At 42.3% G+C, this 16984-nt stretch overlaps 1 protein-coding gene across 7 annotated transcripts in view; it reads left to right on the top strand.

The window, feature by feature from the left end:
- The window catches only part of ELMO1 (engulfment and cell motility 1), a 534040-nt gene extending 523255 nt beyond the window's left edge, over positions 1-10785 (top strand). For 6 of the 7 annotated variants that reach the window (XM_019418107.2, XM_019418110.2, XM_019418109.2 and 3 more), the window contains 2 exons: positions 3959-4036; positions 9393-10785. In XM_019418107.2, the coding sequence (XP_019273652.1) occupies positions 3959-4036; positions 9393-9593 (279 nt within the window). In that variant the 3' untranslated portion in view covers positions 9594-10785. The remainder of the gene's footprint in view (positions 1-3958; positions 4037-9392) is intronic. The other variant, XR_008420442.1, reaches the window with a different exon arrangement.
- Positions 10786-16984: the final 6199 nt, after the last annotated feature.

Below are 16984 nucleotides of genomic sequence, written 5' to 3'. Positions count from 1 at the left end.
GATAAGCACAACCTGGCCCCTGGCCTTGGGTGTCTAGTAGGTATAAAATTTATGTGCCAACATGCAATTATAATCCAATATTGTCTATGCCCCAGAACCTTTAAATACAGGGAGAGTCTGGGAGACTTGAAAAAGGCTCCCGGAGGAAATGGTATCTGAGCTGAGTTTTGAAAAGGAATTGTTCAGGGGTAGAAGCAAGAGGAAGACTTTCTAGGAGGAGGAGAGAGTATGTGAAAAGGCACAGGGGCTTTCCAATATATGAAAGAATATCCTCTGATTGAGAGACATTGAATTTATAGTATAGGATTGATAGAGACAGAAGAAAATGGGTGGGAGAACTATTGGCTGATAATGCTAAGATAGATTGGGGCCAGAAAGTTACAGCTGCCTGAAGAAGGCAGTATCCTCTATTATTATGTACTACATGAATGAGTAATTTTTGCCTTCTAAAATAGAAACTCAAACTCATAGAGATATAGATGAGCAGCAGTGTGTTACAGCTATGAAATCTACTGCTATGCCTATGGCCAATTTTAGCACACACACACACGCCAAGTTGTACCCTATGTCTTTAATCAAAATGCTTTGCCCTCAAGACGACCTGGATACATGGTGGAGAACCAACACAGTTCAAGTGAATGCTGGGAAAGATCGCCAAATAAGGCATGTCACCCCAAAACAATAAAAGGAATGGCAGCCAACACTGGATACTGAAAATATGTTGTATCAAACTCTACTCTTGTGTTCAGTCCGTCCATCATTTGACCCCTGGAAAATGGCAATCCTTAAAACAAGGTGCCATCCATGCCCAGAATTTCTCTGAGCTCCCCTGATCTAGCATGCCTTATCACTGGTCTTAGGGCCCAGGAGTTGAGGATGGGGTCAGAGGCCCCAGGGCATGGGTTGGGGGGGAATCTTCAGTTTCTCCTGCCTCCCATATCCCCAGAATTCTCCCATCCCAGGACTTCCTTCACATGCTGAGAGATGTGAATTAATGGAATAGAAGATGAAAATAAGGAGCTCCTGAACATTGTTTTTCACTGAATTAAATCCAGAGGGCATAAAAGACCTTAGGTTGTGGATAGCAAAGCCCCAGAGCATCAGATGTCTGAGTGCCATGGAGCGTGATGAAACCCAAGAGGGGGACGTTCCCCAGACCCATGACCACAACTCTACCATCTCCTGGCACCTCTTTCCTCACAGACAGTTTGGACAGGTGGCAGCTTCTGGAGTGTTAGTCCGAGAGGTGGCATCGCTCCCAGCTCTGTAGCCTCTGTGCTTGAAGTGCTGAAGAGCTGACCTCCACCAACGACTCAATGACAACAAGCCAGAGACGTCAATAAAACTCATTACAGGCGATAGCAGCCTTTAATGCAGTCATGTGGTTCCGAGAATTAATTCCTCCCACCCCTCCTAGGCAGCTTTAGTGAAATGAAAGTGGGGATTGACATCGTCACGAATTTCCCATTTCCTGCCTGTGTTTATCAGGAATCTAGGTCATGACAGCTCCGTTCATTCACTCACGTCCTCACTGATTTATGCCTTAGGAGGGCAGAGCCTGAAGTTTGCAGGCCCCCTCCTTTCTCTTCCTTCTCTGTGCCTCTGCAGAACAGACGGTGTCACAAGGACAACCACACTGACACTCTGGCCTCAAGTGACTTTAGCACCTAGTCAAGCGGCTGCTTCTGGGCCCTGGTGGTGTTCACACTGGCTGTCGTTTGCAAGGGGATGATTCACGTGACTGCCCTCAGCAGAGGACCGGTTGTCCAGCATCCGCCCAGAAATCTGTTTGTGAATTTCACCTTTTTCCAGTGACCTCTGAAGCTCACCTAGGGCGGCTGCCAGGCTGCCATATACTGACTGGTCGTTCACAAGCAAAGCCTATCCTCCCCTTTCTATCCAATCGCTCAAGCATGAGTCAGAGGGTTTTCCTGAATGTTACTAAAATTTGTAAAAAATCATTTATATCAATGTTCCTAATCTAAGAACAATTTTTTCATGAATATATGAGATCAGAGCTTATATTTTATTAAAAAAAAGTTTTAAGCTTTTTGAAAGAAAAAATAATCCCAGCATCTTAACATGATTTTCATTTCACATAATTTGCCTCCAATCTCTGTTCACAGGTAGACATTGTTCATTATTGTGATCAGCATGTAAATAACATTCATTTTTCTTGATTTTTGTCACATCAGATCAGTTCTTCATAATTATCATACTGAATGGCTGGCTGAATATACTTCTCTGCTCATTTGTGGTTTCTTTACTTGTTTACCCAAAGTGGGGAGGACATTTATTTGGTTCTCATATTATTACAGGTAATAATGTATACAGTTTTTGCTTGGTTTTGAGAATTTTAGGAATAATCCCAGGAATGAGATCCCCGGTTCTTGATAAGGATTGCCTGAATGGTTTTTTTTAAAAAGATAACACCAATTTATGATGTAGGGCTCATGACAAACTAAAAGACCCAAGGGAGATGCCAAACTTAGTGGAAAAAATATTTTTGTTTCGTTTGGTGAGCTCTTTTTTGTTTCATTTTAATATTATTGACCTTCACTGGGCAGACCTGAATGGGGGCCTGAGAGAGAAGAAAGGAAAATGGGGATGGGGTAGTTTTACAGAAGCTCCCATTCTTGACTTGGCATTCTTTCCTTCACTTGCTCCTACTTCAGGCAGGGTGAGGAGGCCGAAAGAGTGTGAGATACTGGTAGGTCTGGGCTCAGAACAAGAGCTGTTCCTTCTTCATGAGTCAGATACAGACAAACCTCACAAGAGCCCAAATAGCCGGATGGTTGACTTTGTCAGGAGAGGCATCCAGCTAATGCTAAGCCTTCAGAATTCACTTGACAAGAACTCTTTAACCCATTTGAAATTCTGAAATCTGGTGGTGTTGACCTCATCTAGACAGATGAGGTCCATCTTCTTTCTGGGGCATTCTCGCTGTGCATGAGTGGCCAAAGGCAAATCCTCTGATAGATGTTAGGCAGAGAGTAATGTGGAAAGATATGCCCTCCTGAGAAATTATGCAATATCTGTGTGTTATAACAATGTAGAGCACCAATGTGGATACACTTGGCCCTTCTCCAGATTAGGAGCTGGTAGGGTGTTGAGATGTGCCATGACTCTCATCTTGCAAAGATTGTATCCTGCTGACTGCTCAGACTAGTAGAATAATCATTGTGCCCAATACTGTACAGCACATATAATTAAATTCTTAAGACATACATACATATTAGACATGACAGTGTCTCGGCCAAGGTCATACGGCTACAATGAAATGGCAGTGGTGTTTAGTCCTTGGCCCTTTGTTCTGACTCATAGCCTGCACTCAACAGTCACTCACCAATGAAGGAACCCGGGCATTCTGACACTGGGCCCTTGCTTCTCCTTTATACTCTGCAGCCTCTTTGGATAAAATTTAAGTTTCATGTGGCCTTTGCTCTACAGTAGCTTAAGGAACAAAGGGCCTAAAGATAATGAGTTCACCCACAAGCCTCATGGGCTCCCATGTAGCTTTCATGTTTTAGGAAGCTCAGACCCACATGGACATCTGTGTATTTGGGGTAATCAACGATAGAGCAGCCCTTAATCTGCTGGTTAGGGAAGAGTTTACTATTTCTCAAGGCCTCCCTGGACCTGGAAAGGAGATGCTGAAGAAAGAAGAGTGGCATGGCTTTGGGGCTATATGGCTTTGGACAGTCATTTAACTTCTCCAAGCCCCTGCCATAAAAGAGAAATTATCACACTTGTGCAAGGATTATCTTGAGAATTAAACAAGATGGTTCATGCAGACTTCCCCTGAATAGAAGGAAAGTGTTGTGAACCTTGGGAATAAAGGATGCTCCTTCCCCCCATCAGCCTCACTGACAAGCCCCTCTTGTCAGTCCGCAACCATTTGTAACTGTGGAACGAATGTACCCATTCTTAACGTGGTACTTTCTCTCATCCCTTGCAGGAGGTGCTTGAACTTGCTTTCTCGATCTTGTATGACTCAAACTGCCAGCTGAACTTCATAGCTCCTGACAAACACGAGGTAAGGGTCTCAGTGGGGTTAATTTGTGAGAGAGTGTCACATTTTCTCTAGAAGAGCAAGCAAGAGAGAAATATTGGAAATAAATTTCATTAAAAAAAAAAAGCCTGCCTGAGAAAAATCATGAACAAAGGAACATCTTGTTGATTTGGAATAGAATGGAAACTTCTTTAAAAACTGCCCATTATAACCAATTCAACCTCTTACTAGCTCGACCAGTAGTTCATGGTAAAGAAAAAGAATGTACAAATGCTTCATACTCAGCAAGGACATAATTGTCGATTTGAAGAAGAATCAGCCCTGGTCAAGTGCTGGTTTTCACTGAGTATTTAATTTTTAGTCAGGATCTTCCCAAGATAAACGTGTCTCTCTTCTTTAAAACATTTGATGAAGTAGGTTTTCTACCATGTTTCTTTAAGTTATTTTAAGAGTTTTGGGCTGTCTCTGCTGTTGGAATTTTATTTTTGAGATGATTTTATTCCTTTTTGACATCTTGTTATATGTATAATTTGTTTCTCTTCTTGAAGCACGCTGTCAGCTATATTTAAAATATTTAGCATAGATCTAGGAAAATGTATTTGTAAGGTGAAATAGCAGCTATGGTTGATTTAACTTGTTCTCTTGTAAACCAGAGCCCAATATTATGTTTGAAACTCTTATTTTTAGATGATACCATTCAAATTTTTGTTTTACATGCGGTTGCATAAACAGCTTTTAGAAAGGAAGGGAACATTTTAATGGAACCTGACTTTTGTTTCCCATCTCCCCTAGGAGACTCTGCTCATTTAGAAGTTATTCAGTATCTAGTTTTCACTGGTTTAAAGCTTTTGCATAAAATTGTACATCCCAAAGAGAGAGGAAAGATTAGATGCAAATCCTGCATTTAGAATGGTGCTTAAATGTAATTCTGTGTTACTTGACATTTAGTTTGCAAAAGGGTATGACTTTGTCTTCATCTTTCTGAAAATAGATACTGTGTCCTACCATTTCTCTTTTTAAACAAAATTGTGGTTATTCACAGGCCACCATATTTAAGACATATACAGCTTATACATAGTAGTATAGAAAACTGCTTTAAAATGTAGAAATGTGGATGTTATTTAAATCTCTGCAAGGCTGTTTTCTCCAGCTTGCATTAATTCCAGATAAGGATAAATGTTCTGAGACTGCCAAATTTTATTTGTAACTGCCACATTTTATTGACATAGTGAGGAGAAAAATGCCATACACTTGTGAATACTTTTGCTGTCTTCAAATCTCTTTCATATGTATTACCTCATTTTATTTGCATCCTCGGTCAATAAAACAGAACATTCTATTACAGGTATCTTCATTTACCACATAAGGAGAGTGGCCTCCCAAAATCGAATACCTCAACATTAGTAAAGATTGTAGTACTTACAACCAGTGTGGATTGCCCTGTGCCAGGCATCCTCTGTACTTCCCCTCACTTAATCTTCACATACCTCTGAAAGAAACAAACTGTGATTATGCCCATTTGATAAAGGAGGGAAATGAGTCACAAAGAGGTTAAGAAAGTTGTCCAGAGTCAAACAAGTAGTACATAACAGAGCCGGAATTTAAACCACAGGACCCTTGCTCCAGAAACCCCGTCTCCCTGGCCCCTGCACTGTGTAGCCAGGAAGGCGGAGAGCAGGACCTGAACTCAGCTTCCTGCCACTGCCTGTCACCAAGTGTCAGCAGTTAATCAACTCGGGGCCAATCTGGTCTCCCCTGTACCTCCACCCACACCCAATTGCCCCCTCCAGATTCCTATCAAAGTAAATCCAATTATAGTGTTTATTTGCAAATATTCCTGTGTGCATCTCTGAAAATAGCATCCATTTGGAAACCTAACTACAATACCACTATTACACCTGACTTTTTTAGACATTTTGATACTACCATCAGTAGTCGGTTTTCAGATTTCTCCACTTGCCTCGTGTGTGTATGTGTGTGTGTGAGTGTGTGTGTGTTTCTTTTATACTTTGTTCCGATCAGAATCCAAATAAGGTCCATGCACAGAAATTGATTAACTTGTTTCTTCAGTTTCTTTGAATCTGTAGGTTCCTCTCTTTCTCTCTATCTCCCTGTCTTATGAGCATCTGCTTTTGCTTTTTTTTTTTTTCCTTTGCAATTTATTCATTGAAAAAAACAAGTCATCTGTCTGGTAACCTTGCTGAGAGTCTAGATTTTGCTTTATTATAAGTATGTGTATTAGTTTGCTGTGGTCACTGTTGCAAAAAATTACCACAAATTTAGTGGCTTAAAACAACATAAATGTATTACCTTACAATTCTGGAGGTCAGAAGATGCACGTCTTTGGGGGCTAAAATCAAAGTATTGGCAGGCCTGAATTCCTTTATGGAGGGTCTAGGGGAAAATCTTCCTTGCCCTTTCCACTTTGGGAGGCCACCAGCATTCCTTAGCCACGGCCTCCATTTGTCCACGGAGGTTGAGTCTCCAAAGCACTTCATTCCAACCTCCTCCTTCTCTGTAGTCAGAACTCCCTCTCTCATTCACTCCTATTCTGTTTCCCTCTTCCATGTTTTAAGGACCCTTGTGATTACATTAGGCCCACCTGGACAATCTCAGATAACCTTTCTACTTGAAGATCAGCTGATTAGCAATTTTAATCCCCTTTGCTGTGTACCCCAACATCCTCACGGGCTCCAGGGATTAGGACATGGTTGCCCTTAAAAGGAGAGTTTATTCTGCCTACTGCAACCTGCACTGTTACTTCTCATGTTTATCTGTCTCCTGTGTTTCCTGTTCGGTGATAGTTAGAGGATTAATCTAATTCAGGCACAACTTTAAGCAACAGTGGTGTTGTATTTGGTTGTCTATCTTTCGGAGATGTTAGCAGCCATTGATGATTATTGCCTAGATCCTTGGACCCATTAGACATTGGAAAAGGTTAATATCTCAATTCTATCATTCCCTTCTCATTTATTAGCAGGAAACTGGCCCCATATTTGAGGTAATACAATTTATATATAATAGGCAGGATAAATACTTGATTCCTGTTATTAGTCTTCAAAATAATTCCTTATCTTCCAAATGAGAACAATGAAGTGTTTTGGCGTTTGAGCATCATTATAAAGTAATGGATGTAAACATATCAGTGTTTTAATAGGTTGCAGTTATTATCATTATCAATGTCCAAATTATCCTATCTAGAGAAAGTTGGAGCACCTTCTGGTTGACTTCTGTGTCCAATTGACATGACCCCAGATGTCTCTGACAACTTTTCAGTCATTTTGCTATGACAAAATATTCCAGGCTCCTCTTGCATGTTTTCTGCTTTCTCTCTTTGGAGTCTTGGTCCCTTTTTGGTAGAAAATGGTATTTAGCAATCAGAATCTGGGCATTAGGTGTGCTTACTATTACTTGGTCCATCATTATTTTTAGGTCTTTTTATGGGCAAAGCTAAGAGCTATGGTGTTTTTTAAAAGACAAAATACATTGTAAGTTCATCTTGATACTTCAAACTCAGATTCTGTACTACAGAGTTTTTATTTATTGGTTGATGTACTTTTTAATAAAATTTTCTGTGCCAGCTCCTTCTCAAAAGAAAGGCGCCACAGAAGTATTCCTGTGGGTTACATTAATCTGTACTAGGAAGCTAGCCAGGACTGGCATGGCTGTACAAAAAGCAGTAATCCCAGCACTTAGGGATTTACAATGAAACAGCGTTCGAGCTGGAAGGGGCCTTAGAGAGCATGGAGTTCAGTGGTACCAGTATCTGGAGGTATATCAGAATTCACTGGAAGTTTTTCTGAATAAAATTTACTTACCCAAGATATGCAAGTTCATGATCTCCAGGGCAGGACCTTAGAATCTATTTTTATCAAAGCTATTTATGTGGAAATGGATGTTAAGATGAGTTCAGAATATATCTAAGGTATTACTGAGGACATTAATACTTCCAGAGATCTCTTAGCGCTCAACTGGTATTTAGATGGGTTAAATGCTTTGGCAGAGCTCACATAGCCAAGGCAAAGTTCTACAGTTCAGGGCTGCACTACTAAGACATACAACCTCATAATACAGCCACGGTGCTTCTCCTCAGCTGAGAAAGTGGTGCCATCGGTGGGCACCATGGTGAGACTTCCATATCACTGTGACTTAAGGTTTGTAAAGTCCTTGCAGTCTTGTAGTACCTTTTATGTTGAGATATGTTATATTCCTCACCACAGCCCAGGTGACCACACTGCAAAGGACAAGCTAAGTATGGTCTGGAATTGTCACTTGACTGAGTGAGGGCAGGACAAAGGGGAATCTAGAGCATGTTCTAGAAGGAAGACTAGTCTGACAGTAGGAGCAGAGCAATTGGTATCACAGAGATCCTCCGTAGGACTAGAATATCCTAAAAGGTGAGAAGAACACAGCATCCAGAATGCAGGCGGTTTTCTCAGATTCTGGCAGCAGAAGCTACTCCTTCCACCAGGTATCATGGCTCTAATACCATGTCCCCAACTTACAGCCCCTGGGAGGGAAGCTGACAAGAACAAAGCAGGTCCTCAGATAAACAAGGTACAGTTTCTTCCCTCAAGGAGTTCACAGTCAACTGGAGAAACAAAGAGCATGGTTCCTTTTAATGAGAAAGGAAGAATAAAATTCTTAGTTCGGTGCTCTGGAGGGCCTTCCCAGAAAAGCCATGTCCCCAGGAACCAGGCTTCAGAGATATGGAGGAGAAAAGCTCTGGAAACTGACGACTCAGGCAGAAGAGACAGACAGCCAACCCACCTCCCATGAAAATCACCCAATAATTTTAGCCATTTTGTCCACCAGACATTGGGCAGTGCTTTTGCTGAGAAATGCAAAGGTGGGACTACCTTTGGCTCCAGGGCAGGTGTGGACTGTCATAGTGAGTGTTAGGAACCACGTAGGAGAGGCAGAGATTAGCCACTAGACTAGGAACCATGCTTGTAGTCAGGAAAGAAGCAAGCTCAATGTAATGCCGAGCACAGTAGTGTTGGAATATATTGTACCAAAAGCTTAAAATCAGACTCACTGGTGGGATGTTAGAGACGTCATGTTGCAAAGTCATGCAGATCCGAAATCCTCCTGCTATTATGTAAGAAGGCATTATTTGCATGGAAGCATGCAGACACTAGAGTCAGATTGCCTGGGTTCGAATCCCACTACCTGCTACCAAGTTACTCAGCCTCTCAGGGCCTTGGTTCCCTTGACTGCAAAACAGAGATGATAACAGAAGTGTCAACTCTATGAAATGATGATCTAGGCAAAGCACCTTCTCCAGAGCCTAGCACATGTTGAATAATCAGTGTTAACCATTGTTACCACACTTGTGATTGTCATCAGTAGTTACACTTGTCGCCTCCTTTTCCACCAGTACTGTATCTGGACAGATGGGCTGAATGCGCTGCTGGGGAAAGACATGATGAGTGAGCTGACCCGGAATGACTTGGACACCCTGCTCAGCATGGAAATCAAGCTCCGCCTCCTCGACCTGGAAAACATTCAGATCCCTGACGCACCTCCACCCATCCCCAAGGAGCCCAGCAACTATGACTTCGTCTATGACTGTAACTGAAGTGGCCGGGCCCAGAAGCACCCCCTCCATAACTGGAAAATCTAGCTAATGGGAGAGAAGAATGAAAACACACCCACGCCTTGGAACCCTCTCGCGGTCAAGAGAAGCTGTGGGTCAACACTTTCTTTGGCCTCGCCTCTAGCCCCAGCGTTCTTCTGCCCCTACCTGGCATCCTGCTCACTGCCCTGATTCTGTTTCTAGACTCCATTGCTTTAGGTCACTTCCCTTGCTACAGTCTACTGGTGGGAGCAGAGCAAAACCCACCGCCAATAAGAGATCCAAAGGGCCCTTCCGTCCTATCCCCCAGCAGGCACATCCTCTCTCCCCGGAATGTGCAAGCCGGCAGCTCCAGACTGCCCCCAAACCTGCCCGCCAGACGGAAGGGAGTGCCCCAGTGCTTGCGTCTGGAAGAAACAGCCTAGCTTCTCGAGAAGACCAAACACCACCTCCTCGTTCCCTTTCTCTCTAGAGTCCGCTCACACCACCAGTTCCATGTGAATGGAAATCAGCTTCCAAATCCCTTCCCTCCTCCGTCCAGGCCTTTGCCTCGTGCTGTTCCTCTCTGGTCCCAAGAGCAGCAGCAGCAGCCTCGTCCTAGCTTTTGCCAGCACCGGGTCTCCCGGACACAGTCCCAGGTCCCATGCCCACTTCACATCTGCACTGTGACTGTGACCTACCTTCCTTCCTCGCCAGCTAGTCTTGGGTGTCCTCTCTCTGCCCCAGCCCACACCTGCCTTCTTCATGCCTCACACCTTTCTGGCCCCTTCGCTGAAAGCACAAATGGTGAAATCAGTTGTCGTCCCCATCTCTAATATACTAAACCTAATGCCTCTGTGGCAGGCGGCCCCTGTCTAAAGGTTTGGTGTTACCTTGTGCTGGGGGTTCTGCTGCAAACAGGCTCCACGGGATGGTCAAGCTGTCAGACATCCAAGTTTACATCACTGTAATTATTACAAGTATTGACAATTTGCAAGGGTTTGGGGTTGTTGTTTGTTTTTTTTTTTTTTTTGCTTTGTTTTTGTACAAAAGAGTCTAACATTTTTTTGCCAAACAGATATATATTTAATGAAAAGAAGAGATACATAAATGTGTGTACTTTCAAGGTTTTTTTTAATTATTATTTTAATCCTAAACATCTTCCTGAGAATAACATTCCCTTACACATGCTGTGGAATAAAATTAATTGTGATGAGTTGGGGAGCCTGTGTTTTGATTTGGTAACTTAGGTGCTTGCTACTCGGTCATAAGCTTCACTCGTGAGCTTGTCAGAAATGTGGCATCTTTGGCCCCACCCCAGCCCTCAGAATCAGGTGATTCACATCCCCCACTGGCTGAGGGGACTTAACCACTGCTATGTCACCGTAGACTCTGAGCATCAATAAGGAATGTTATTTCTAAGAAGATCATCTCAACTGATAGAGAAAATCAGACCCACTATGTGAAAATATGGCTATTTATGTTACACTGTTGCCTCCTGACCAGGACTTTTCCTCTTTTATTTTTTTCTTCCTTACCATTGTATAATGTATAGAACTGGCCAAATTCAACACATCATACTTTGAGGGAGCACATTTAGCTATGAAAAAGAATGCAAACCCATGGACCGGAAATAAATTAAGTCAAAACTAAATAAGCCTAACTATGAGTTAATAAGATATGGGTCAGAGCCCAGCAAAGGATTTTTCTGAGGTCGGTTTCCACTGGAGGTGTATCTGGATCATAAACTCCGAGGGCCGGAAGGGATGTCAGAAAGGTCCAAGCGTGCAAATTAAGCATGGTTGCAGCACAAGTCACTCTGGGCTTGCTGCAGAAGTGTTAGATGCCTTCAGGTCACTGCTCTTTACCATCATCAAGATGTGCAATTACAGACTGACTTGAGTTGAGATGACATGGTCCAGAGCCCTCCATAAATTGCAGGGGAAAAAAAGTCCTTTAGAATCCATAGTAATTCACAGGCGATTATGCTTCCCATCAGAACACTCACACCTGACTGTCAAGTAGATGCTTCCTTTGTCATTAAGCGTTAATGACGTTAACCCACCTGTCCTTCCTGTCAGGCACACTTATTGATCCAGCCATCATCATGATAAAATGATAAATATTAGGTAAAAGAAAGTAGACAGAGTCATACTATTTTTACTTTGAAGTTACCAGATCTGTCCTTGAAAGGGGAATTCTTTGGATCAAGGTAGCTGAGGTCCTGACTCCAGGTTTAAGAGACTGATCTGTTCTAGAACCCTTGCTGGGAAGAACCAGCCCCTGTCTTTTTTGGCACTCGTGCTTTGGTACATTAAATAGAAACTAACCCTTTCTCGACTATGAAGAGAGCATTCTCCTAACTCTCCTTAGACCCCCTTCCTCTGCGGATGGATGAGATCCAGAGTATGACACCATTTTTTCATTTTGCAACAATATGAAGCAGGGTTGCTGTCAATATTTGGACAGCTCATCTTGTGTGTCTTGACTGACAGCGCTTCCCACACAGCAAGCCTTCCCCTCCAGCTCAGCCCCTGCAGCCTCAGGTTTCTAAGCCTGGATGGATAAATCGGCCAAAGCCAGGGAGGGGTAAAGTAGGAAGCCCAATTTTATCATCAGGTCTACACCGCATTCCCCAGTTCAGCTTTACCTGCAATAAAACTGGTCATTGCATTTGAATCTGCTGATATTTTAATTCCTGTCTAATTTTTTATTTAGAACCTAAAGCAGGAAGGATAATTAATTGGCCCCCTCAGACTCAACTACTTACAAGGGTAGAAAAACCTAACAGTCATTGGAAAGGAAAAGTACCAGACTAATGTTTCTTGAGTCTATTTGCAAATCCATCCTAAGCCATCTTCCAATTCTCAAAGCATGTCCTACTACCTGCTCTTACAATGAACTCAGCAGGTATTCCAATGACATACATTCCTTTCATCCGTTTTGTTATAGTTATGCGATATTTTACAATTAATATAAACCTTTAGCTTGAAGGAAATGAAACATCCATACCCTAATAAAAAAAAGTGCTTAGAGCTAAGCACTAGGAATATAACAAGAATAAGATATATAAATCTAGAGTTTGCAAAAATAAGAACGAAATCTGTAAGATCAGAAACGTATAATCAAGCTAGTCAAATACAAAACAAATAATTGCAGCACAGTGTGACAAATAGTACTATATAAATATGTACAAGGTAGAGAACTAGAAAGGAGCTTGTGCTCAACACTTTTGATAATGGGATTAAGTAAAGCAAGAAAAGAATAGATATTTGAGTCTGGTCTCAAAAGAGAGCAGATGTTCCCCATGCAAGAGACGAATACTCCAGGCAGAGCAAAGTGTACAGGGCATGGAAGCATGAAAACCCATGACCGTTCACAAAGCCATAAGTCACTAGGTGTGACTGGTATGTAAGATGCATATGGGAGAGACTACTGCAGAGGAGTGAGACACAAATCATGAAAATCATGACATAGCTTGCAGGGGACTTTTACCTGAGGGCAAGAGAGCACAGTCAGAGGAGGGATGTTGTCAGATATACCATTCGGAAATATCACAATGACAAAACACCCAAGTAGGGGAAAGACAGGAGCAGGAGAAATTGAAAGCAGAGATGTTAGCAAAAAGTGAATGGAAATAGTCTCAAGCCAGAACCACTGTGCCCAGACTCCGGTATAGGCGATGGCAAAGAGGAGAGCAAAGGTATAGAAGAGGCAGGATAGCTGTCTCTGAAGTCATGGAGAGAAAAGAATGCAAAGGACTCCTGGGCTTCTGGAATGAATAAGCAGATAACAGAGCTGTTTGGCTCTAAAATCAGGAAGAGAGGAGGAACAAGAGATTTTAGGAAATGATAAGAAGATGAGATCATAAACTGGGTTTGTTGGACTTCTCTAAACAAAGAAAGAAAATCTTGAGACAGTCATTTAACCACTGTGAGGCTGCTTACCTCATTAATAAAATGGAAATCTCATTACTTGAGAATACTGTGGATGGGGCGGCTAGAGCCATCAGTGCTAAAGAAGTAAGTCCCTCTCCCTCCCCAGGTATGGCCTCCCCTTCCCTCCCACCCCTTTCTTTCCTTTGGTGTGAGCAAACCATCTCTAGTGTAGCTCAAACAAAATGACGTATTTCAACCAATGCAGCCTGCTTTCTGAGAAAGATAAAAGAGTGAAGGAGAGAAAGGAAGGAAAAATGGAAAATTGTAACATACTTCTTGAGATAAGGATTTCTGTAACTTGCCGTAAAACCACAATTTAAAATAAATTTGGGGGAAAGGAGGTATGGTATAATCCCATATGAAAATACAGTTCTACTCTAAATTTTTCTCTTAATGTAATTACATGTTTTCTGACATCGAAATGTAAAATGAACACTTCAAGTTAAGTAGGCTTTTTTAATTCACAGAAATAATTAGAACACAGCCAGATGAAGGAAGGAAATAATTCTACCAGAAACATCATGTAAAGAGAGTTGCCAACTTGAACGCTAAATCTGAATTTCCTCCTGGAAGCTGGTGTAAATAAGGAAGCCAACTGGGATGTATAGCTCTCATGTTCTTAGTAAAAGGAAAAGTTTTATTCCATCATAAGAAAACAACCTTTCCCTGGCACCAAATTTTGGAGGAGACGTGCTATTAAAAGCACTTATCCCTTCAATAGACATCTCTTAGCAGGTGCTATTTGTCTGTCTTTCTGTTTTGCAGAAGAAACGGGTTGCCCCTACAGCCCCTTGAAAGATGGAAGCAAACAGGTGCCAGAGAAGGGACCATCTGGGTGCTGGAGGGGGTTTAGGGACAAAGTGATAGAAGAATCAGAAGAGGATCCTGGGAGTAGAGCAACTGAGGAAGGGTTGGACAAAGAAAGAGGTTCGGAAAGCATGGAGTGAAGCCATGGCCAGAAGAGGTGCTGGGCAGGAGGAGCAGGGTCCAGGAATCAAATTCCACAAGACTTCCTTTGGGCACTCTCTATGCACCAAGCACACTGCAAAGGGATATAAAAATAAATGAGAAGTAGACTCTGCCTTCAAAAAGCTCATAGCCTGAAACGGGAAAGAGAGGCAAATGAATACAATCCCTGGCTAAGAAGAACATAATGTACAATATACTGAGCTAGCACTTGAAACAGGAACTGACTGCCCCCGCCCAGAGGAAGTGAGGTCTGGCAGACTTGGAGGGGGGACAGGAAGCCACCAGGTGATAAGGGAAAGAAGGCCAAGCTCACTCCCTACTTGTCCTTTGAACCTCACTTTGGTCATCACTTTCCCTGGAAGTTATTCCCTAGGTCCCAAAGTCAGGGCTGGGGACTCCTCTGTGCTCCCACAGACACCTCTCCTTACCCTGTCACAATTGTTTGAGGCTTTCACTACCTTCCCCACTAGCCAGGAGTTCAGTGAAGGAGGAACCAGGCTGATTGTTCTCACCACTCTTGTCTACTACCTTAGCACAGTGCCAGGCGTGTAACTGGACTCCATCAATACTTTCTGAAATAATTGATAAAGGGCATTCCTGGAAGAGGTAAGAGTTTGAGGCCCTAGAAAGAGGAAATGTGTTATGGCTGGAACAGAGATGAGCATGGGAGAGAGAACAGTAGGAAACAAGCTTGGGAAAGAGGGTGACGGGCCTTGAATAGCATGCTAAGCAGCTGCAAGTGTATTCTTTTATTTTTGTAAGTTTACTTATTTATTTAGAAAGAGGGAGAGAGACAGCCAGGGGGGAGGGACAGAAGAGGATCTGATGTGGGCTCTGCACTGACAGCAGAGAGCTGGACATGGGGCTCAAACTCATGAACTGAGATCATGCACTGAGCCGAAGTTGGACACTCAACCGACTGAGCCACCCAGGGGCCCCATGTAAGTGTATTCTGTATGTGAGCTGGGACCACTGACATATACACGTAGGAGAATTGGCAGGACCAGATTTGCATTTTGATATCACCACACTCATACCAGCAGCAGTGCAAAACACAGTTTGAAGAAGTGTGGGTCTGGAGGCAGGGCAATCAGGCAGAACCTGTGTCAGAGGTGCTTCACTTTTCAGAAGGCTGACCATGCCAGTCAGTCAAATTTCTAGGATCAGACTGAGTCCCACAGAGATTATAGACATGGGCACTGTAAGAGGTGAAGTTTAACCATCATTGCAAGGACAGAAATAAAAGGCAAAAGAATACATTTTTGAAGTCTAATGTATAAATACAAAAATAGATGTAAGACCAAATCTTCCTCAGGCTACCGGAAAAAGCAAAATCTGGACAAATTGCTAGTTATAAGATAGTCTGCCTTTAAAAAAAAAGATAGGGAGTAATTGAAAATACAGAGATAGATAAGATATACCAGCAAATTCAGAGTCACAGTGGTGCACATGGGGAGAGAAGATGGCAAGGAAGGAGCAAATAAATGTCAGGCAAGTAAAATAGAAGATAAAAGGCTGTGGACAATGAAAGTCATTTTGTAATTCTCTTTGACACTGGTACAATTTGCTATGTTGATGTAACTGACAAGAATGTCTAATGCCAAATAAAACTGTCCTGAAATACACAAACCAAGACTATTATAAACACAAGAGAATTGATGAACACCATACTTTATGTAGAGACCTTAAATAATGGTATTAGGCTTTAACTAAGACGATTAACTGGATTCAGTAGATATTTCAATATATATAATCTACAATAAATGTACACTATTCAGATATCTGAGGAATATGTTCAAAATTAACTATAGTTGTCAGCAAAGAAAATCATTATAACGTAAGGCAGAAAGTAAGTATAAAGGATTTCTGGCTCCATGACAATATAGAACACATCCTCTCCCCAAAATTACTTTAAATGCAACAAAAAACTTGAATACAATAAAAAATGAGGTTAAATGTATTTACTTTAGCTTGTACTAAAGAAAGAAATCCACAGGTGCCCACGATGAAGAGAGAACTGAAATCGGAAGCAATGAACTGTGGCTAAGGGTGTTGATGCCTTGACAAGGGTGTGGGCTCTCATGTCCAGGCGGGGTTGGATACCAGGGGTCATGTGCAAGCCAGATGAGTGATGGAACTGAGCTCTTCCCATAAAAGCCAGGCTCCTGAGAGGGCTCTGTTGCAGGTTAGAAGGGGAAAGAAATCTATCCATTGGTACAGGACAACATGAGATCTTGAAACCTTCAGCCTGTGACTTATGTGATTTTAGGGTTCACGTTTATACCGCTTCTATGTGTTCTAGAATGCCCACTTGAAAGATTAACATAAAACACGGTCCTGGGCTGGTCAGAGCTGGACTCCTGGCAGACATAAATGAAAAGCTCTTCTGGGTATGACCCTCTATGAGCCAAGAGGGATTTCCATAGGAAAAGCAAATGCTATTAAAAAGTGTGCTCAGAATCAAAGGTAAAACAACACTTGGAAGCCATCCATAGTAAGTGGAAGATT

The sequence above is a fragment of the Panthera pardus genome, unplaced genomic scaffold, assembly GCF_024362965.1.
Source record: "Panthera pardus isolate Hobbes unplaced genomic scaffold, ASM2436296v1 HiC_scaffold_8, whole genome shotgun sequence".
Classification (NCBI taxonomy): domain Eukaryota; kingdom Metazoa; phylum Chordata; class Mammalia; order Carnivora; family Felidae; genus Panthera; species Panthera pardus.
This window is presented reverse-complemented; position numbering and strand designations above follow the sequence as displayed.